General features: G+C 40.2%; 1 protein-coding gene across 9 annotated transcripts in view; it reads left to right on the forward strand.

Moving 5' to 3' along the window:
• Positions 1 to 17,797, forward strand: part of ppm1ba (protein phosphatase, Mg2+/Mn2+ dependent, 1Ba) — a 171,448-nt gene that overhangs the window by 129,211 nt on the left and 24,440 nt on the right. For all 9 annotated transcript variants that reach the window (XM_063055657.1, XM_063055656.1, XM_063055653.1 and 6 more), the window contains one exon: positions 8,837 to 8,954. In XM_063055657.1, the coding sequence (XP_062911727.1) occupies positions 8,837 to 8,954 (118 nt within the window). The remainder of the gene's footprint in view (positions 1 to 8,836; positions 8,955 to 17,797) is intronic.

The following is a 17,797-nucleotide window of genomic DNA, read 5'->3' on the forward strand; positions in this document are numbered from 1 at the left end:
GTCAGCCACAGTACTCAGCAATATTGACTCTGAATCAGATCCCTTCACTGTGAAGACAGGAGTCAAACAGGCTGCATCATTGCACCCACCCTATTTGTCATCTTTATTGCTGACATCCTTCACCTCATTGGCCAAGACCTGCCACATGGAATCCCAACTGTGTATAGAATGGTCAACAGGCTTTTCAACTTCAACCAGTTCAAGGCCAAGAACAAGGTCAGCACCACTTCTGTCATGGAGCTTCAGTTATGTGAATGACAACACCATCACAGCACACTCTGAAGAAGTCCTCCAGTGCATCCTGAAAACCTTTCCCAAGACATGTAGGGCCCTGGGTCTCGTTTTGAGTATAAAAAAGACTCAGGTCCTATGTCAGCCATTTATCTAGCCCTCCATAAAAGTTGATAATGCCCTTTCCCTACTTTGGAAGCATTCTCTTCTCAAAAGCAAACAACCTCCTCAGTAGTGTTAGTGGAGCCTTTGCAAGATTAAGGAAAAGAGTCATTGAAAACCATGATCTACAGCAAGGGTCCCCAACCTTTTTGCACCGCGGACTTGTTTAATATTGACAATATTCTTGCGGACTGGCCGACCGGGGTGGGGGGGTGGGGTGGTGTTCAAGTAGGTTTAAACTTACCTCAACATGTCTTTTACAGTTAAGGTTGCCAACTTTCTCACTCCCAAATAAGTGACAAAAGTAGCAGTCAAATTTCGGGACACTTTATCCCAGGAAAGACTACCATGACCATGAAGCCTTGCGCGGGCCCCTGTGTGCGCATGCGTGTACATGCCGATTTTTTTTTCCCCCCCACAAATCGGTTTTGCCTTCATCTTCCCGACTATACTGTACATACATTATTTCTACTTTATATAGGCTGTGTATTTATCATATCATTCCTGCTTTTACTATAAGTTGGTGTTAGTTATTTTTGGTTTTATGTGCTGCTTGGTATGATTTGGTAGGTTATTTTTTGGGTCTGGGAACGCTCAAAAATTTTTCCCATATAAATTAATGGTAATTGCTTCTTCGCTTTACGCCATTTTGGCACGAAAGGTTTCATAGGAATGCTCTACCTTAGCAGGGGAAATACGGGACAAGGGTGGTCCCGTATGGGACAAACCAATTTAGCCCAATATACAGGATGTCCTGGCAAATACGGGACAGATGGCAACCCTATGTTCAAGTGCAACAGTGGGCGTGACAGGGAATGAGGAAAGTTGCAGCTGAATCATATCGTTTCCTCACGGCCCGGTAGCACATGCTTTGTGGCCCAGTACCGGTCCGCGGCCTGGTGGTTGGGGACTGCTGATTTACAGATCCAAACAAAACTTTTGATCTATAAAATCATCCTTCTGTCATTACTGTATGGAGGTGAATCATGGACCACCTACCATAAACACGTGAAAGCCATGGAACAGTACCACCAAAGAACCTTGTGGAAGATTTTGAGGATCAGCTGGAAGGGTAGATGAACTAACGCCAGCGTACTGGAAGACATTAACAGCATTTCCACCACAATAAAGCAACACCAACTCCAGTGGATAGGTCATGTAATTCAGATGCCTAACTCGCAGCTCCCCAAATAGATCCTTTGCTCTCAGTTGAAGGAAGGTCAGTGAGCCCCTGGTGGGCAAAGGAAATGCTTCAAAGATAACAGCATAATCAGCCTGAAGAAATTCAACATTACATCTAAGAACTGGGAAGACATTGCACTCAATAGATGCACTTGGAGGAAATCTTTTCTAGAGGGAGCTGCGCTGCATGACAGCAAACTCTGCTGTGCCACAGGGAGTAAGTGGCAGCTGTGAAAGAAGGGAATGACCAACCAAAACAGCGATCCTTAACAAAAACCACCACTTACTTGGGTTCATACTGCATCAGAATGTGGATCACTGATTGGCCTCTACATCCACCCAAGGACCCACCAATAGGCAACCCCTAAGTTAGGAGAATATCTTAGTCAACTCAAGTGATCATACTACTACTACTACTTGCATTTGACAAAAGGAGAGCATGAGCATAAATTTTGCCTCAAGGGATTTTGTTTAGGAGATTCCAGCTACCACTAGATATATCAGTTGCAAGCTAAGCAAATGTCCTTGGTCCACTGATTTTTTAAATGCATTGTTTACCAGAATGAAGGATTTTATTGGCTATTATAGCAAAGAATGAGTGGTAAAATTTCTCAAGATAACTGCTTTTATTTGTGATAGTTACACCAAACTGATATGAAAGCTCCTGTTGTGATGCTGTGTCTGATAACTAATTTAAGTCTGATGCATCTCATTCCACTTCCTAATTTAAAAAGAATATGATAAGACGGTACATTGAGCATAGCCAATAATGTCAACATAGCTTATGGGTAACATAAGTGACCCACATATTTAGGGAAAGAAAACATTTAGAAAATCCTTTAGCTTATTTAGGAGAAGTAGCACCAAACTTCCTCGCCAATGCCAGAAAATTTCTGGAAACTTCACTGGCTTGTATACACGTTTCTAATTTCCGTGTTGTTACCTGCACTGGTGTTGGGCATGTTTTGCAACAAACCACACTTGCATGAGTTGACAACTTCTTCCTACAAAAGGTTGATATTTAACCAATTTGTATTTAATTTATACTTTATTTTGTTTAAAGTAGTTTTCCTCGGTTAAGAAGCCCTATCATATATTATGTAATTAAAAGATAGTAGATTTTGCTCAGTTGTACCTAGTTCTGGTGATCGTGTTATCTGAGGAAAAGGAAAAGAGGAAATTGCTCAAGTTCACCATTGTCTAAATATGTAGCTCTTAAATTTTTTTGTAGGCATTTATGCACTTATGACAACTGAATGCATGCTTTAGACGTAACATTTCCAGGGCTGTGTGATTTTAATTTGTAAAAATTGAAAAAGGAAACAGGAATAGTCAGTGGTGTCGGTGGAATGAAAACCTCCAGAAAATTCTCCAGAATTTCAGCATATCTCATGAATCTTTATAAAGCAGTGACAGATTCTGATCTTGAGTAATGTGAATGTAAGTGACTTAATGACTTTCAAGGAAGAAGCTTTTGTTAGATTTTGGAGTAAATTTTGCATTCCTGACAGGAGGATTTCCTTACGGAGTAAGAATCAGAGAATTGTACATGTAGTTAGATTTCTGGTTCAGATTCACATCCTGGCACTATTTTCTCAAAGAATATGGTATCACAGATTTTCCCTTAAGCTTTTGAGGTCGCTAAACATTTTGGATCTGGGATTCTGTTAGTAACGTGTGCTGAGCTTTCATTTGTTTGATGCAGCCAGGGAAGTTTGACATATCATTAAGCCATCTTGTTTTTCTTTTCAGCTGAAGTTGATGAACCCAGTAATCAGTTGAAGTTCTAATTTGAGTAATCTTTTCTCTACATGCTACTGCATATCCACAAAGTGCTGCAAGAGGTGGAGGTGTCTGGATTGAGGCAATGGTATTGTGTGTCACAGTAGGAGATTTACAAGGATGTTGCCTGGATTGGGGAGCATGCCTTATGAGAATAGGTTAAGTGAACGCAGCCTTTTCTCCTTGAAACGACAGAGGATGAGAGGTGACCTGATAGAGATGTACAAGATAATGAGAGGCATTGATCATGTGGATAGTCAGAGGCTTTTTCCCAGGGCTGAAATGCAGACATCCCACCCTGCAAAAATTCATTTCGGGGAAGTAGCACCCCCACCCCCGTCGACCTCCAAGGGTGTGTGTAATACTTTGTTTAGTGATTTTGTCTAATCTGTAAACCAAGTTGGGTATATGCAGCAAATGTGACGTTAAAATATGTATTTATATTATCATGTTTATTCTATTACAACTTTAAGCAAGTCTACAGGGAGTTTGGCCTCATCACATAGGACATCAATAGCGTAGCTCCTTGGCAGCTAGCCAGCTAGTTTAAATCAGGGGTCCCCAATTTTTTTGCACCACGGTCCAGTTTAATATTGACAATATTCTTGCGGACCGGCCAACCCGGGTGAGGGGGAGGGGGGGCGGGGTGCGTGTTAAACGCAACCGGAATATAGGTGATAAGTCAACTATAAGTCACTTGTAAGTGGCTAATACATTCAATTTTGTTTCTAAAGGGGTTTATCTAAGGAATTTAATATTAAACACACAGCTTATATTTTCCTCACATGAATGTAGTGATAGTCAATTATAACAGTGGTCCCAAACCTCCGGGCCACGAAGAATGCAGCGGTACAGCGTTGGCCGGGACGCACCCAGCACGTCTTTAAGAAAAAAGCCGAAATAAACAAGCTAATTGATTAGGTGCTGCCCGGCACATAAATGTCGGCCCGGATCAGAGATGACACAATCGGCAATCATTGGGGACCACTCTTAGCACGAAGAGAGACCAATCAAGATGCTTGTTTTCCCTCTCAAAAAAATATATTTCCGGGATATCGTATATAATTTCCGGGTGTCAGGGAGCCACTATCGATATGCGGGAGACTTCCGGAACTTCCGGGAGAGGTAGGATGTCTGGAAATGGCTAGCACGAGAGGGCATATTTTGAAGGTGCTTGGAAGTAGGTACAGAGGAGATGTCAGGGGTAAGTTTTTTTAATGCAAAGAGTGGTGAGTATGTGGAATGGGCTGCCGGTAGTGGAGGTGGAAACGATAGCGTCTTTTAAGAGACTCCTGGATGGATACATGGAGCTTAGAAAAATAGAGGACTATGGATAAGCCTAGGTAGTTCTAAGGTAAGGACATGTTCGGCACAGCTTTGTGGGCCGAAGGGCCTGTATTGTGCTGTAGGTTTTCTATATTTCTAATGTAAAAAAATAGAAGCAGGAGTAAGCCATTCAGCTTGTAATGCCTTATCCATTATACAATAAAATTGCAAAGTCACTGGAGATATGATGCTATGTATTAAAGTGTGCTATCAGTGGGAGTACCTTGTACTTGTTCATTGTTGAGTTATCTTGTTCTCAATACATCCTGTGTGGAAACCATATTTCAATTGTTTTCCTGTTTGGGAATGGTAGTAAAGCTGAAATGTTACTTTTGTTCAAGTGTGAAAGAAAATGAATATTCAATTTGGAAAATCTAAATAACAACTCCATTTCTTATTGCTGAAAACAAAACCAAGAGATTCGGCAGGTGCTGGAAATCCAGGGTAAAACAAACGCACACACAAACACGCACACACAAACACGCACACACAAACACACACACGCACACACACACACACGGAGAAACTCAGCAGGTCAGGCAGCATCTATGAAGAAGAATAAACAGTTGACGTGTTGGGACCCTTATGCTCAATGACTGGCTCTGCAACTCTATAGGATATGGAGTTTTTTTTTTGAGAAGATACACATTTCTAACCTTTTCCTTATCATTTACTTCAAATAATGAGTGGTTGTTTCAAAATTTTTTCCCTTAATCTAGATTTTGCTTCTGCCTTGCATGTATGCATGTACACGCACACATCTACATCTACACACGTACGCACACACTCAATTTTGACATCTACTGTTGGGGAATATTAAATTTTCAATGCTACCAGGTATCATTCTTTTAATATCCAACCCGCTTCATGTCTCTTCATAAATTATCTCTTCATCTCGGCAATCAACCTCAATATGCCTTTTTTGTTGCTACGCCTATCCTTTCATATCTTCGGTTTCCACCATCCAAAATCACAAACAGGTCTTCAGGTGAACCAGTGGTTCACCTTGCACCACTTCAAGACTAGAATATTGAATTTGATGTTCACTACATCAGAGAAACCCGAGGCAGATTAGAAAACACTTTGACAAGTACCTGCATTCTGTCAAGAGGGTCCTGAGCTTCCTGTTGCTTTTCATTTTAGTTCTTCACCATATTCCCACTCTGACCTAACTATGTGTAATCTGTTACAGTGTTATAAAGAGGCCCAAAATACATTTGAGGAGCTTCTTTCTTCTGTCTGAGCTTTTCAGATGCCGAATTGATTTTTGCAACTTCAGGTAACTGTTGGAGCTGGCCAGTATTGTTGTAAGTCATTCGTCAGATATTCTGTCTGCATTAGCACAGCATGTCCTACAGTCCTAGGTTCAAGTATTTACGTTATCTCTCTCTAACTGTCCCCATTAATCTACTGACCAGCGAACCTATATAATTTATTTTCTTGGCAACTCTGGCCCCACTCTATCTGATGGGTTCCTTTAGTCCTGTCCCATTTCCAACAAATTTTTTCAACTTGGAATGTTCATTCTGCCCCCCCCCCCTTGCCCCAGTGTTCTTGCTTGTTGTATTTCTAGCATTCTCTATTTTTTTTAATTTCAGCTTTCTAGCAAAGAACTCTTGACTTTCACTTTTATATTTAAGATCCCTGGGTTGCAGGCCATCATGTCCTGAAGACTGCTGTATGAAATCAACAGGTCCTTCTTTTTCCACAGATGCTGCTTGATCCACCAAGTTCCTCCAGCAGATTGATGCTCCAGATCTCAGTATACTCAAAGATTCAAGATTCAAAAAACTTTATTGTCGTTCTAACCGTACATCAGCTCTGCAGGGCAGAATGAGACAGCGTTTCCCAGGAGCAGTGCAATCATAACATAACAAACGTAACACTAAATAATAAACATAACAATAAATAGTAAAACACAATAGCCACATGTCAGTTAAAATCAAGTTATAAGTGTCCAGTGCAAGTTAAAAGTGTCCAAAGCAGAGTCAGGTAGAGCAGCTATTTAGCAGTCTGACTGCCTGTGGGAGGAAGCTGTTTAGTAGCCTTGTGGTTTTAGTTTTGATGCTCCTGTAATGTTTGCCTGATGGCAGAAGAACAAACAGTTCATGGAGAGGGTGTGAGGGGTCTTTAATGATGTACCGTGTCTTCTGGAGGCATCGACTCTGAAAGAGGTCTTGGACAGAAGGTAGGGAGACCCCAATAACCTTCTCTGCTCCCCTAACCACCCTCTGCAAGGCTTTTTTGTCGACAGCAGTGCAGCTGGAGTACCAGGTTGTGATGCAAAAGGTCAACACACTCTCAACCACGCCTCTGTAGAATGTAGTTAAGATGTTAGTGGGGAGTGATGCTTGTTTAAGCTTCCTCAGAAAATGCAATCTCTGCTGGGCCTGTTTCACAATCCCAGTGGTGTTCCTGGACCAGGTGAGATGGTCCGAGATCTGCACCCCAAGGAACTTGATGTTTTCCACTCTCTCCACTGTGGAGCCGCTGATGCTGAGGGGTGTGTGCTCAGGCTGAGACCGTCTGAAATCGACGATCATCTCCTTGGTTTTGGTGACATTAAGCATCAAGTTGCTCTCTAGGTGTTTGATCTCCTCCCTGTACATTGTTTCATCATTTTTGCTGATGAGCCCCACCACTGTGGTATCATCTTGTTACCACATATGGAATATGGAATCTTGTTTCCATTTATCTGTTCATTTTCTTTTTTAAAAAAAATAGCTGAACTCCTGCCTGTTTTCACATTACTTACTAATTTCTCACGTCCTAATTTCTCTCTGTTCATTTTGTGTCATCGTTTGCTGATGTCCATATTTTCTCAGTCATCAGACCCTTTCCAACAATATTAATGTTTTTCAATTTTCTATTTTTCTTATTTAATTATGGATGATTTTTTTTGTGTCTTCTCAAGTTGAGGCATCTTTTGGTGGATTCCCAGTTCAAAATTGCTCTTCATTAGCATGGTAGAGAAAAAAAAATGACAACAAATATAAGTGTGATTAAATTCAAAGCCATGCATAAGTTAGAAACTAATGGCACATATAGATTTCGAGAGGGGTTGTGACACAAATTTCATATTTTAATACAAGGATAGTAATTAATGATAGGAGATTACTACAATTTATGTCCATATAAAAATAATAGTATATCACCTATAAAAATAAAAGTCAAGTAATTGAAAAGGAATTGCAGTTAATTGGGACAGTTAATCAAGACCAGTACATTTTGGCCAAACTAAGTGACTGCCCCAGTTAGCGGAAGTTTCATGGAAAGATTTGAAAAGGTCGAAAAAAGATATCTACAGTTTAACAAAATAACCAATTATGTATTTAAATGAAATACAGAATAAAGTACAACACTGCCAAAACAACTATAGTACTATAAAACTGTGTATTAGCTCCTAATAGTTATTGACAGAGGAACTCATTCAGTGTATGCTGATGTGTTCTTTTGATTGTAAGTGAACAAAATCAGTGCAGATAGTGGACTGCCTTCAAACTGCTTTCGATGACTGCACCTCCTAATCTTCATTTTAATTGTAATACTCAAGGTAATTTTCAATACCTTCAATTCTTCATAGTTCCTTACTTGTTGAAGTAGTGAAATGGTTTCATTTTCACTCCTGGCTGTTTCTGGCATCTCCAAGCCTGAATGCTTGAAACCGCAGTGAGCGAAACAGTTCTGATTGTCCTATTGTTAATTATTTGACAAAAATCACTGCTCTTTAAGCACAAATATGCCAGTGACGCTATATAAAAATGGTTTGCTGGAAGCATGATGTAGTGTCTTACAGCCACATGATGTGCACGTGACTGACAGTAGTTCGAAAATGTTTGGCATGGTTTCCTGCCCCAAATAGGTGGTATAGTGTCCAAAATAAACGAAGGTAATCCCGGCTATTTTCTCAATTAGTTTTTAATTCTCTAAGAGTTGTCTGAAATAAACAGTGGTCCAATTAACTGGAAACCACTGTATTCACTTCTTGTACTTCAAAATCCGTATGTGCCAATTAAGCAGCTTGTGTAATTTTGAAAATTAATTAACTTAGTATTGTATCCTTTGCTTAACTTAGCCAGTTCTATGAATATGACTGATCTGTCTGATAATCCTGAAGAGTGTTTTTACAATATTACTTCATTTGTTTCTGTAGGGAAGTAGAGACAATATGAGCATTGTACTGGTCTGCTTCCCTAATGCTCCCAAGGTTTCAGAAGAGGCAGTAAGAAGAGATGCTGAACTGGATAAGTACCTGGAATCTCGTGTCGAAGGTAGGATTGGTTTGGCTTAATTGTTTCTTTTAGCTTGAGATGTTTGTTTAAAAAAAAAATTATTCAGTGAATTTATTACTAAGTAGGTGTTTTAAGAAATAACTTTCTTCAGGTATCAAATTTTTTTTTTTGTTCTCGAGAATGAAGTATCTTGTGATCTAGGAACATTTAAGAACCCCTTCTCCACTTGTCTGTATAGAATATGAAATTGAATAAAAATAGTCCGTAAATGTGTCACTATAATGCATTAGTAGAGTATTGTTGGTCATTAATTTGGCTTTTTCCTTTCAGAGTGTGAGTGCTTTTTCCAGTTACTTACACAAATATGTTGCTTGTGATCTGTACATAATTTTACCTTTACGTATTGCCTTGCTAGATGTACCACGAAGGTCTGAGTAGTGGAAATATCTACCAGTAAATGTTGACATTGCGTTTGTTAAACTTGAGAAAATTTTAGCCAGGTTTAAACTAATCATTGTATCCATCTAATTATACTTTCAACAAGGATCAATGCCTCTTAATGTAATTCCCATCGGTATTACAAATGATCCAGTATTTACCCTTAAATGCGTATTTCATCCTCCATATCTCAAGTCACAAAGATGTTCCCAGGCTTTGTGCCTTCTGAAGGTAGACAGTTTAACAAAGGATGGTGTATTGATACTCAGTAGTTTGCAATTTCTTAGATAATGTGTGTTGTAAAAGTGTCGGGATTTCAATAGATTTCACCAAATTCCATTCAAAGTGTTGGCCTCAGTGATAAATTATCCAGTATTAGAGTTGTTTATATTTTTCCTACTGCATCATTTCTTCTTGATTTTCAGGTACAGGATCTATTGTCAAAATATTTTTATAGTGACAGGATGGCTAAACTTGTTTCTAGATTTGTTTTATTTTTATTTGTATTTTTAATATAATTGTTGGAATATAACTGTCAACAAATTGTTAAAATCTTGAGTGGATGAACTCAAAATGCAGCTGCATCGAGCTGCAGCTCCTTAGGGACCCCATTAGGGAACTGGAGATGTAGCTTGTTGACTTTCATCTGGTCAGGGTGAGTGAGGAGGTGATAGGAGCTATACGAGCAGGTGATAGATAGGACCTACGGGCAGGTAGTCACACCGGGGCCTCGGGAGACAGATAAGTGGGTAACAGTCAGGAGAGGGAAGGGCAGGAGTCAGAGGCTAGAGAGTACCCCTGTGGCTGTCCCCCTTAACAATAAGTACTCCTGCTTGAGAACTGTTGGGAGGGGGTGGGGGGAACAGCCTACCTGGGGGAAGCAACAGTGGCCGTGCCTCTGGCACAGAGTGTGCTCCTGTGGCTCAGAAGGGTAGGGAAAGGAAGAGGATGGCAGCACTGATAGTGGACTCTATAGTTAGGGGGCCAGACAGGCGATTCTGTGGATGCAGGAAAGAAACACGGTTGGTAGTTTGCCTCCCAGGTGCCGTGTTCCTGAATGTTTCTGGTTGCGTCCAGGATATCCTGAAGTGGGAAAGAGAACAGCCAGAGGTTGTGGTACATATTGGTACCAATGACATAGGTAGGAAAAGGGTGGAGGTCCTGAAAACAGACTACAGGGAGTTAGGAAGGAAGTGAGAAGCAGGACCTCAAAGGTAGTAATCTCGGGATTACTTCCTGTGCCACGTGACAGTGAGTATAAGAATGGAGTGAGGTGGAGGATAAATGCGTGGCTGAGGGATTGGAGTGGGGGGCAGGGATTCAAATTTCTGGATCATTGGGAACTCCTTTGGGGCAGGTGTGACCTGTACAAAAAGGAAGGGTTGCACTTGAATCCCAGGGGGACCAATATCGTGGTGGGGAGATTTACAAAGGCTGTTGGGGAGAGTTTAATTGCTGGGGAGTGGGAACCGAAGTGAAGAGACGGTGGAAGAGGTGGTTGCCTCACAAATAGAGAAAGTTTGTAGACAGTGCGAGAGGAAAGATAGGCAGGTGATAGAGAAGGGACGCGCTCAGACCGATGATTTGAGATGCGTCTATTTTATTGCAAAGAGTATTATGAACAAAGCAGATGAGCTTAGAGCGTGGATCAGTACTCGGAGCTGATCCAAGTTGTGGCCATTACAGAGACTTGGATAGCTTGGGTAGGAATGGTTACTTCAAGTGCCAGGCTTTAGATGTTTCAGAAAGGACGGAGGGAGGCAAAAGAGGTGGGGGGTATTGCACTGTTGATCAGAGATAGTGTCACAGCTGCAGAAAAGGAGTAAGTCATGGAGGGATTATCTACGGAGTCTCTGTGGGTGGAAGTTAGAAACAGGGAAGGGGTCAATAACTCTACTGGGTATTTTTTTATAGACCACCCAACAGTAACAGGGACATTGAGGAGCAGATAGGGAGACAGATTCTGGAAAGGTGTAATAATAACAGGGTTGTCATGGTGGGAGATTTTAATTTCCCAAAGTATCGATTGGCTTGTCTCTAGAGTGAGGGGTTTTGATGGGGTGGAGTTTGTTAGGTGTGTTCAGGAAGGTTTCTTGACACAATATGTTGATAAGCCTACAAGAGGAGAGGCTATACTTGCTCTGGTATTGGGAAGTGAACCTGGTCAGGTGTCAGATCTCTCAGTGGGAGAGCATTTTGGAGTCAGTGATCTCAATTCTATCTCCTTTACCAAAGCTTTGGAGAGGGATAGGGTCAGACAGGTTAGGTTAATTGGAGTAAGGGGAAATATGAGGCTATCAGGCAGGAACTTGGAAGCATAAGATGGAAACAGATGTTCTTAGGGAAACGTACAGCAGAAATGTGGCAAATGTTCAGGGGATATTTGCGTGGGGTTCTGCCTAGGTATGTTCCAATGAGACAGGGAAAGGATGGTGGGGTCCAGGAACCATGGTGTACAAAGGCTGTTGTAAATCTAGTCAAGAAGAAAAGAAGAGCTTACGAAAGGTTCAAAAAACTAGGTAATGATAGAGACCTAGAATTTTATAAGGCTAGCAGGAAGGAGCTTAAGAATGAAATTAGGAGAGCCAGAAGGGGCCATGAGAAGGCCTTGGTGGACAGGATTAAGGAAAACCCCAAGGCATTCTACAAGTACATGAAGAGTAAGAGGATAAGACGTGAGAGTATAGGACCAATCAACTGTGACAGTGGAAAAGCGTGTATGGAACCGGAGGAAATAGCAGAGGTACTTAATGAATACTTTGCTTCAGTATTCACTACGGAAAAGGATCTTGGTGATTGTAGGGATGACTTACAGCAGACTGAAAAGGTTGAGCATGTAGATATTAAACAAGAGGATGTGCTAGAGCTTTTGGAAAGCATCAAGTTGGATAAGTCACTGGGACCGGACGACATGTACCCCAGGCTACTGTGGGAGGTGAGGGAGGAGATTGCTGAGCCTCTGACAACGATCTTTGTATCATCAGTGGGGACGGGAGCAGTTCCGGAGGATTGGAGATTGCGGATGTTGTTCCCTTATTCAAGAAAGGGAATAGAGATAGCCCAGGAAATTATAGATCAGTGAGTCTTACTTCAGTGGTTGGTAAGTTGATGGAAAAGATCCTGAGAGGCAGGATTTATGAACATTTGGAGGTCTACGTGGCTTTGTCAAAGGCAGGTCGTGTCTTATGAGCCTGTTTGAATTTCTTGAGGATGTGACTGAACACATTGATGAAGGTAGAGCAGTAGATGTAGTGTATATGGATTTCAGCAAGGCATTTGATAAGGTACCCCATGCGAGGCTTATTGAGAAAGGAAGGAGGCATGGGATCCAAGGGGACATTGATTTGTGGATCCAGAACTGGGTTGCCCTCAGTAGGCAAAGTGTGGTTGTAGATGGGTCATATTCTGCATGGAGGTCAGTGACCAGTGGTGTGCCTCTGGGATTTGTTCTGGGACCCCTACTCTGTGATCTTTATAAATGACCTGGATGAGGAAGTGGAGGGATGGGTTAATAAATTTGCTGATGACACAAAGGTTGAGGGTGTTGTGGATAGTGTGGAGGGCTGTCAGAGGTTACAGGGGGACATTGATAGGATGCAAAATTGGGCTGAGAGGTGGCAGATGGAGTTCAACCCAGATAAATGTGAGGTGGTTCATTTTGGTAGGTCAAATATGATGGCAGAATATAGTGTTAATGGTAAGACTCTTAGCAGTGTGGAGAATCAGAGGGATCTTGGGGTCAGAGTCCATAGGACACTCAAAGCTGCTGCACAGGTTGACTCTGTGATTAAGAAGGCATACAGTGCATTGACCTTCATCAATTGTGGGATTGAGTTTAGGAGCCAAGAGGTAATGTTATAGCTATATTGAGCCCTGGTCAGACCCCACTTGGAGTATTGTGCTCAGTTCTGGTCACCTCACTACAGGACGGATGTGAAAACCATGGAAAAGGTGCAGAGGAGATTTACAAGGATGCCTGGATTGGGGAGCATGCTTATGAGAATAGGTTGAGCGAACTCGGCCTTTTCTTCTTGGAGCAATGGAGGATGGGAGGTGACCTGATAGAGGTGTACAAGATGATGAGAGGCATTGATCGTGTGGATAGTCAGAAGCTTTTGGTGGCTGAAATGGCTAACATGAGAGGGCACAATTTTAAGGTGCTTGGAAATGGGTACAGAGGAAATGTCAGGGATAAGTTTTTTTACGCAGAGAGTTGTGAGTGCGTGGAATGGGCTGCTAGCAACCATGGTGGAGGTGGATATGATAGGGCCTTTTAAGAGACTCCTGAATAGGTACATGAAGCTTAGAAAAATAGAGGGCTGTGGGTAACCCTAGGTAATTTCTAAGGTAAGGACATGTTCGGCACAGCTTTGTGGGCTGAAGGGCCTGTATCGTACTGCAGGTTTTCTGTTTGTGTTTCTAACTCAACTTTGAGTTCATTTTCCTTGATACTTGGTGGTTTTATCTTCCCAACATTGAGAATAACAGAAGTGTGTTTCTGTCCAGTTTCTTTGATGAAAATTATTTATATCACTGCTGAGATGCGTTTCCCTGAGAGGACAGGCTCTCCAACGGCCAACACTGTTTTGCTCCGCTGAGGTTGTATACTCAAATTATCAAATGGTGCCCAAAATGAACAATTACTGTGAGCAGACTGAAGTTAGGATATTGAGTGATGAATTCCAGCAGCTATTGCCCTATGTGGAATTGCAGAAATCAGAAATGCTTTCCTGAAAAGCCAAGGTTGTTAGAACCAATATTGTTACAAGATGCATCTCAAAGTGGCTGTGGCTTTAATTCAACTATTGGGCAATAGGTACAGGAATAGACCATTCAGCCCTTCGAGCCAGCACCACCATTCACTGTGATCATGGCTGATCATCCAGAATCAGTACCCTTTTCCTGCCTTCTCCCTATATCCCTTCACTCCGCTATCTTTAAGAGCTCTATCTAACTCTTTCTTGAAAGAATTCAGAGAATTGGCCTCCACTGCCTTCTGAGGCACAGCATTCCACAGAACCACAACCCTCTGGGTGAAAAAGTTTTTCCTCAACTCCGTTCTAAATTGTCTACCCTTTATTCTTAAACTGTGGCCTCTGGTTTTGGACTTCCCCAACATTGGGAACATGTTTCCTGCCTCTAGTGTGTCCAATCCCTGAATAATCTTATATGTTTCAATCAGATCCCCTCTCATCCTTCTAAATTCCAGCGTATAGAACCCCAATCGCTCCAATCAAGAGTCAGTTAGCAGCAAGAGTCTTTTGGTGAAGCTTCTCAATCTTATGCAGATATGATGAGTTTTTTTTTCACATTGTAAGTATTTTTGTGCAAAAGTTTGACCTAGCACCTGAAATATTTTTCTGGTTAATTGCAAGGTTCACTGGGATATCTTGTAATGATATATCACAAAAGGAGGCCGGTAGTTAGAACTATCCCATTTTAATCTCGTACTCCTGCTTTCCTCCTCACTCTCTGGTTTATCTTTGAAGTGTTCAACTAATGCTTTATAGAGTGTTTCAAGTTAATATGCTTTGTCGACTTTTTTAAAGAGAACACCTTTCTTGTATAGGTAATGAGTTGAACATAATGAGGTGTTTTCTAATACAAGTACAACAAACATTTTAGAATACTTCAGCATCTGCAGAGAGGAACATTTGACTATGAAGATTGATAGCCTTTCATCAGAACTATAAGGAGTGTTTTCAGTGCTACTGGTTATAAAATTGGATTTTCTGCACTTGGAAATTCTTACTTTTCCATGATGTTTCCTTAATGTTGCTTTGCAATCATCATACATCTTCATCCTCTGATTGTTGAAGAAAAGTTGTCCTTTGTTTACTGTATTAAAATAGGTGCATTCTAGAATTTATTTAACTGAATTTATCTGCTTCAGTGCTGTGCTGGAATTTGAACTCTTCTAATTCATCAGTCCAGACCTCTGTATTAATAGCAAGAGATACAAAAAAAATACTTGGTGAGGCAATAGTGATTTTCTTTGCTCTCAAAACAGCATTTGCAGCAGGTGTGATGTGCAGGAACCTTACTGAATTTGTAAAGTGGGAGATGAATGAGAGATTAGCTGTAGCAGAAAAGAACTGTGGTAAAAGAAGAAATTATTGAAAAATTACTAAGAAATGTAGGATATTAGTTAAGTCCTTGTAATGTTACTTTTCATAAAGATGAACTTCTTGGAAGGATGAATTAAGAATAACAGAGAAATTGAGCAATTAATGAAATAATAAAACAGTTTTGGCAGCAAGAGTTTTTCCTAGCACTAGTGGAGAAAGAGAGAAGAATGTCAAGTCAAATGGAAACAGTGGTCATGTTTCTTTAGTATTCATGGACCATCTATTGCTGCTAATTTGCTGAATGGACTTGTAATAATTTTTCTGGAAGTCAAAGAGTATCTGTTTTTTTTTCATTCTTCCCCAAATAATCCTGGTGGTTAAGAGATAGGAAATGTGATTGCTTTTCTGAAAATCCTTGTGGAGTCAATTGTATTGCTTGCACCTGTAGTCTCACTCTTTGTCCTGGTTTGATTTTTTTTAAATGGTATATTGAATTGTTTGCTGTTAGATCAGGTGAAGTATGCACCTTGGTATCAGGCCTTTTGGTAAAGCCTATATGAAGGAATCTCAACATTACATTTTCCTTTATAAAATACATCATCAGACATAAGCAGATGTGTGTGATTTTAAAAACTTGGATAGAGTAGATTATCATAATCTACTTTTGGATTTTTTTTCAGTGTGTAATCTGTAATTCATATCATAGGCAATACATCAGGGAAGACAAATTAATGTCCTATATTTCAACATTACTGGTAATTTGATGCTTGCAGTATATTTGCTCAAGATTTTTCCTTCATATTATGAATGTAATATGACCCTAAATTAGATGCTTGAATTGCCCAGGAAAATTTTGCAAAAAAAGTTGGTCTGATATTCATGTTGCTCACAAATTGATTTATGTTTTCAGTCGGACCAATAATATAACAAAAAGTTGAACAAAGCACAGCAGTGTATTGGAAATGCAGAACAATGAGTATGCTATTTTCAGAATCTGGGCAATAATTAAAAGCTGTATTATAAAAATATAAAGGTAGAAATGGAAGAATTTTAATCACATATTTTAGTGAATATGAAAGTCATTCCTCCTGTTGTGAATTGTTGGTTTTGGTAGATACTTGATTGCATCATTGGGGTGGAGTTCATTGGCTTTTTTCAAAAGATTGGGGAAGCTGCTTGTACTTTGTATTGAGTGCTTAATCTTGTTGAAGCATGCAGAGCTTGTGAGAATTCCTCTTGGAATTCAGGAGACAGATTATAAGAGAACAGAAACATTTGAAAATGCTTTGGCTGTTAAGTGGAAAGCACACAAGTTTGTTTAGTTCTGGTTGCACTTAATCCTCAGCTGCTGCTCTCCACCAATCCAACTGCAAACTGGGGAAAAGATTTTTTTAAATTCATTTCAGACATTTACCTCATTGTTACACAATTGTCTAACTGGTGGAATCCTGTGACACTTTTAGATTTATTTTTTACCTCACCTTCGAACTTCATGTGAATCTGTATTCATAATTTTCCAAATTATGAGCCCATGAACACTACCTCACTTTTTAAAATTATTTCTGTTATTGCATTATTTTAAATTATTTATAACTACCTAAAGCTTCAATAGTTTTATTACAACTGTCTTCTGAAAGTGAACTGGTTTTTAGTTGATCAAAAATTCTTTTGAATAACTTGGTGAATACGTACTTCCTTAAAATCATAAATGGACTGGATGACTGTCAACCAATAGCTGCACGCTTGACTTCTCATCATCCCCTTGCATCTCAGTACATCCAAGTGCATCCTGTAACATGAGTATGTGGAGCCAGATACATTATATATGTGCCCCCTTAGCCTTGGGCGAGCTACAGATGATGCACCTACACTAGTTCCATTTATTAGAAAGGGGTTGATGACCTTCACTGAAAGTAAGTTATTTACTTTGTTAACGTTGTTTTAACTAATATTAATAATTTAATTTACATGGGTAGGATAGTTTAAAGTAAATATACTTGCACACATTCAGTGATTTAAGAATAGCTTCTTCCACACTGCCATCCAATTCATAAATGTACATTGAACTCAAGAACTCTACCTCACCTTTTTTCTTCTCTTTTTGCATTATTTTTAATCTAACTATTTATAACTATCTAACTACACACATACTTACTGTAATTGGTTTACTTATTTTTTCTTTCTATATTGTATTACATTGTACTGCTGCTGCTCAGTCAACAAATTTCATAACACATGCCAGAGTTAATAAACCTGATTCTGATTAATGTTTTCTAACACATTGGCTTAAGCAAGGGGGCATAGTTTCAAGGTGCTTGGAAATAGGTGCAAGGGGGATGTCAGACGTAAGTTTTTCACACAGAGTGATGGATGCTT

Source organism: Mobula hypostoma, chromosome 8 (assembly GCF_963921235.1).
Source record: "Mobula hypostoma chromosome 8, sMobHyp1.1, whole genome shotgun sequence".
NCBI lineage: Eukaryota > Metazoa > Chordata > Chondrichthyes > Myliobatiformes > Myliobatidae > Mobula > Mobula hypostoma.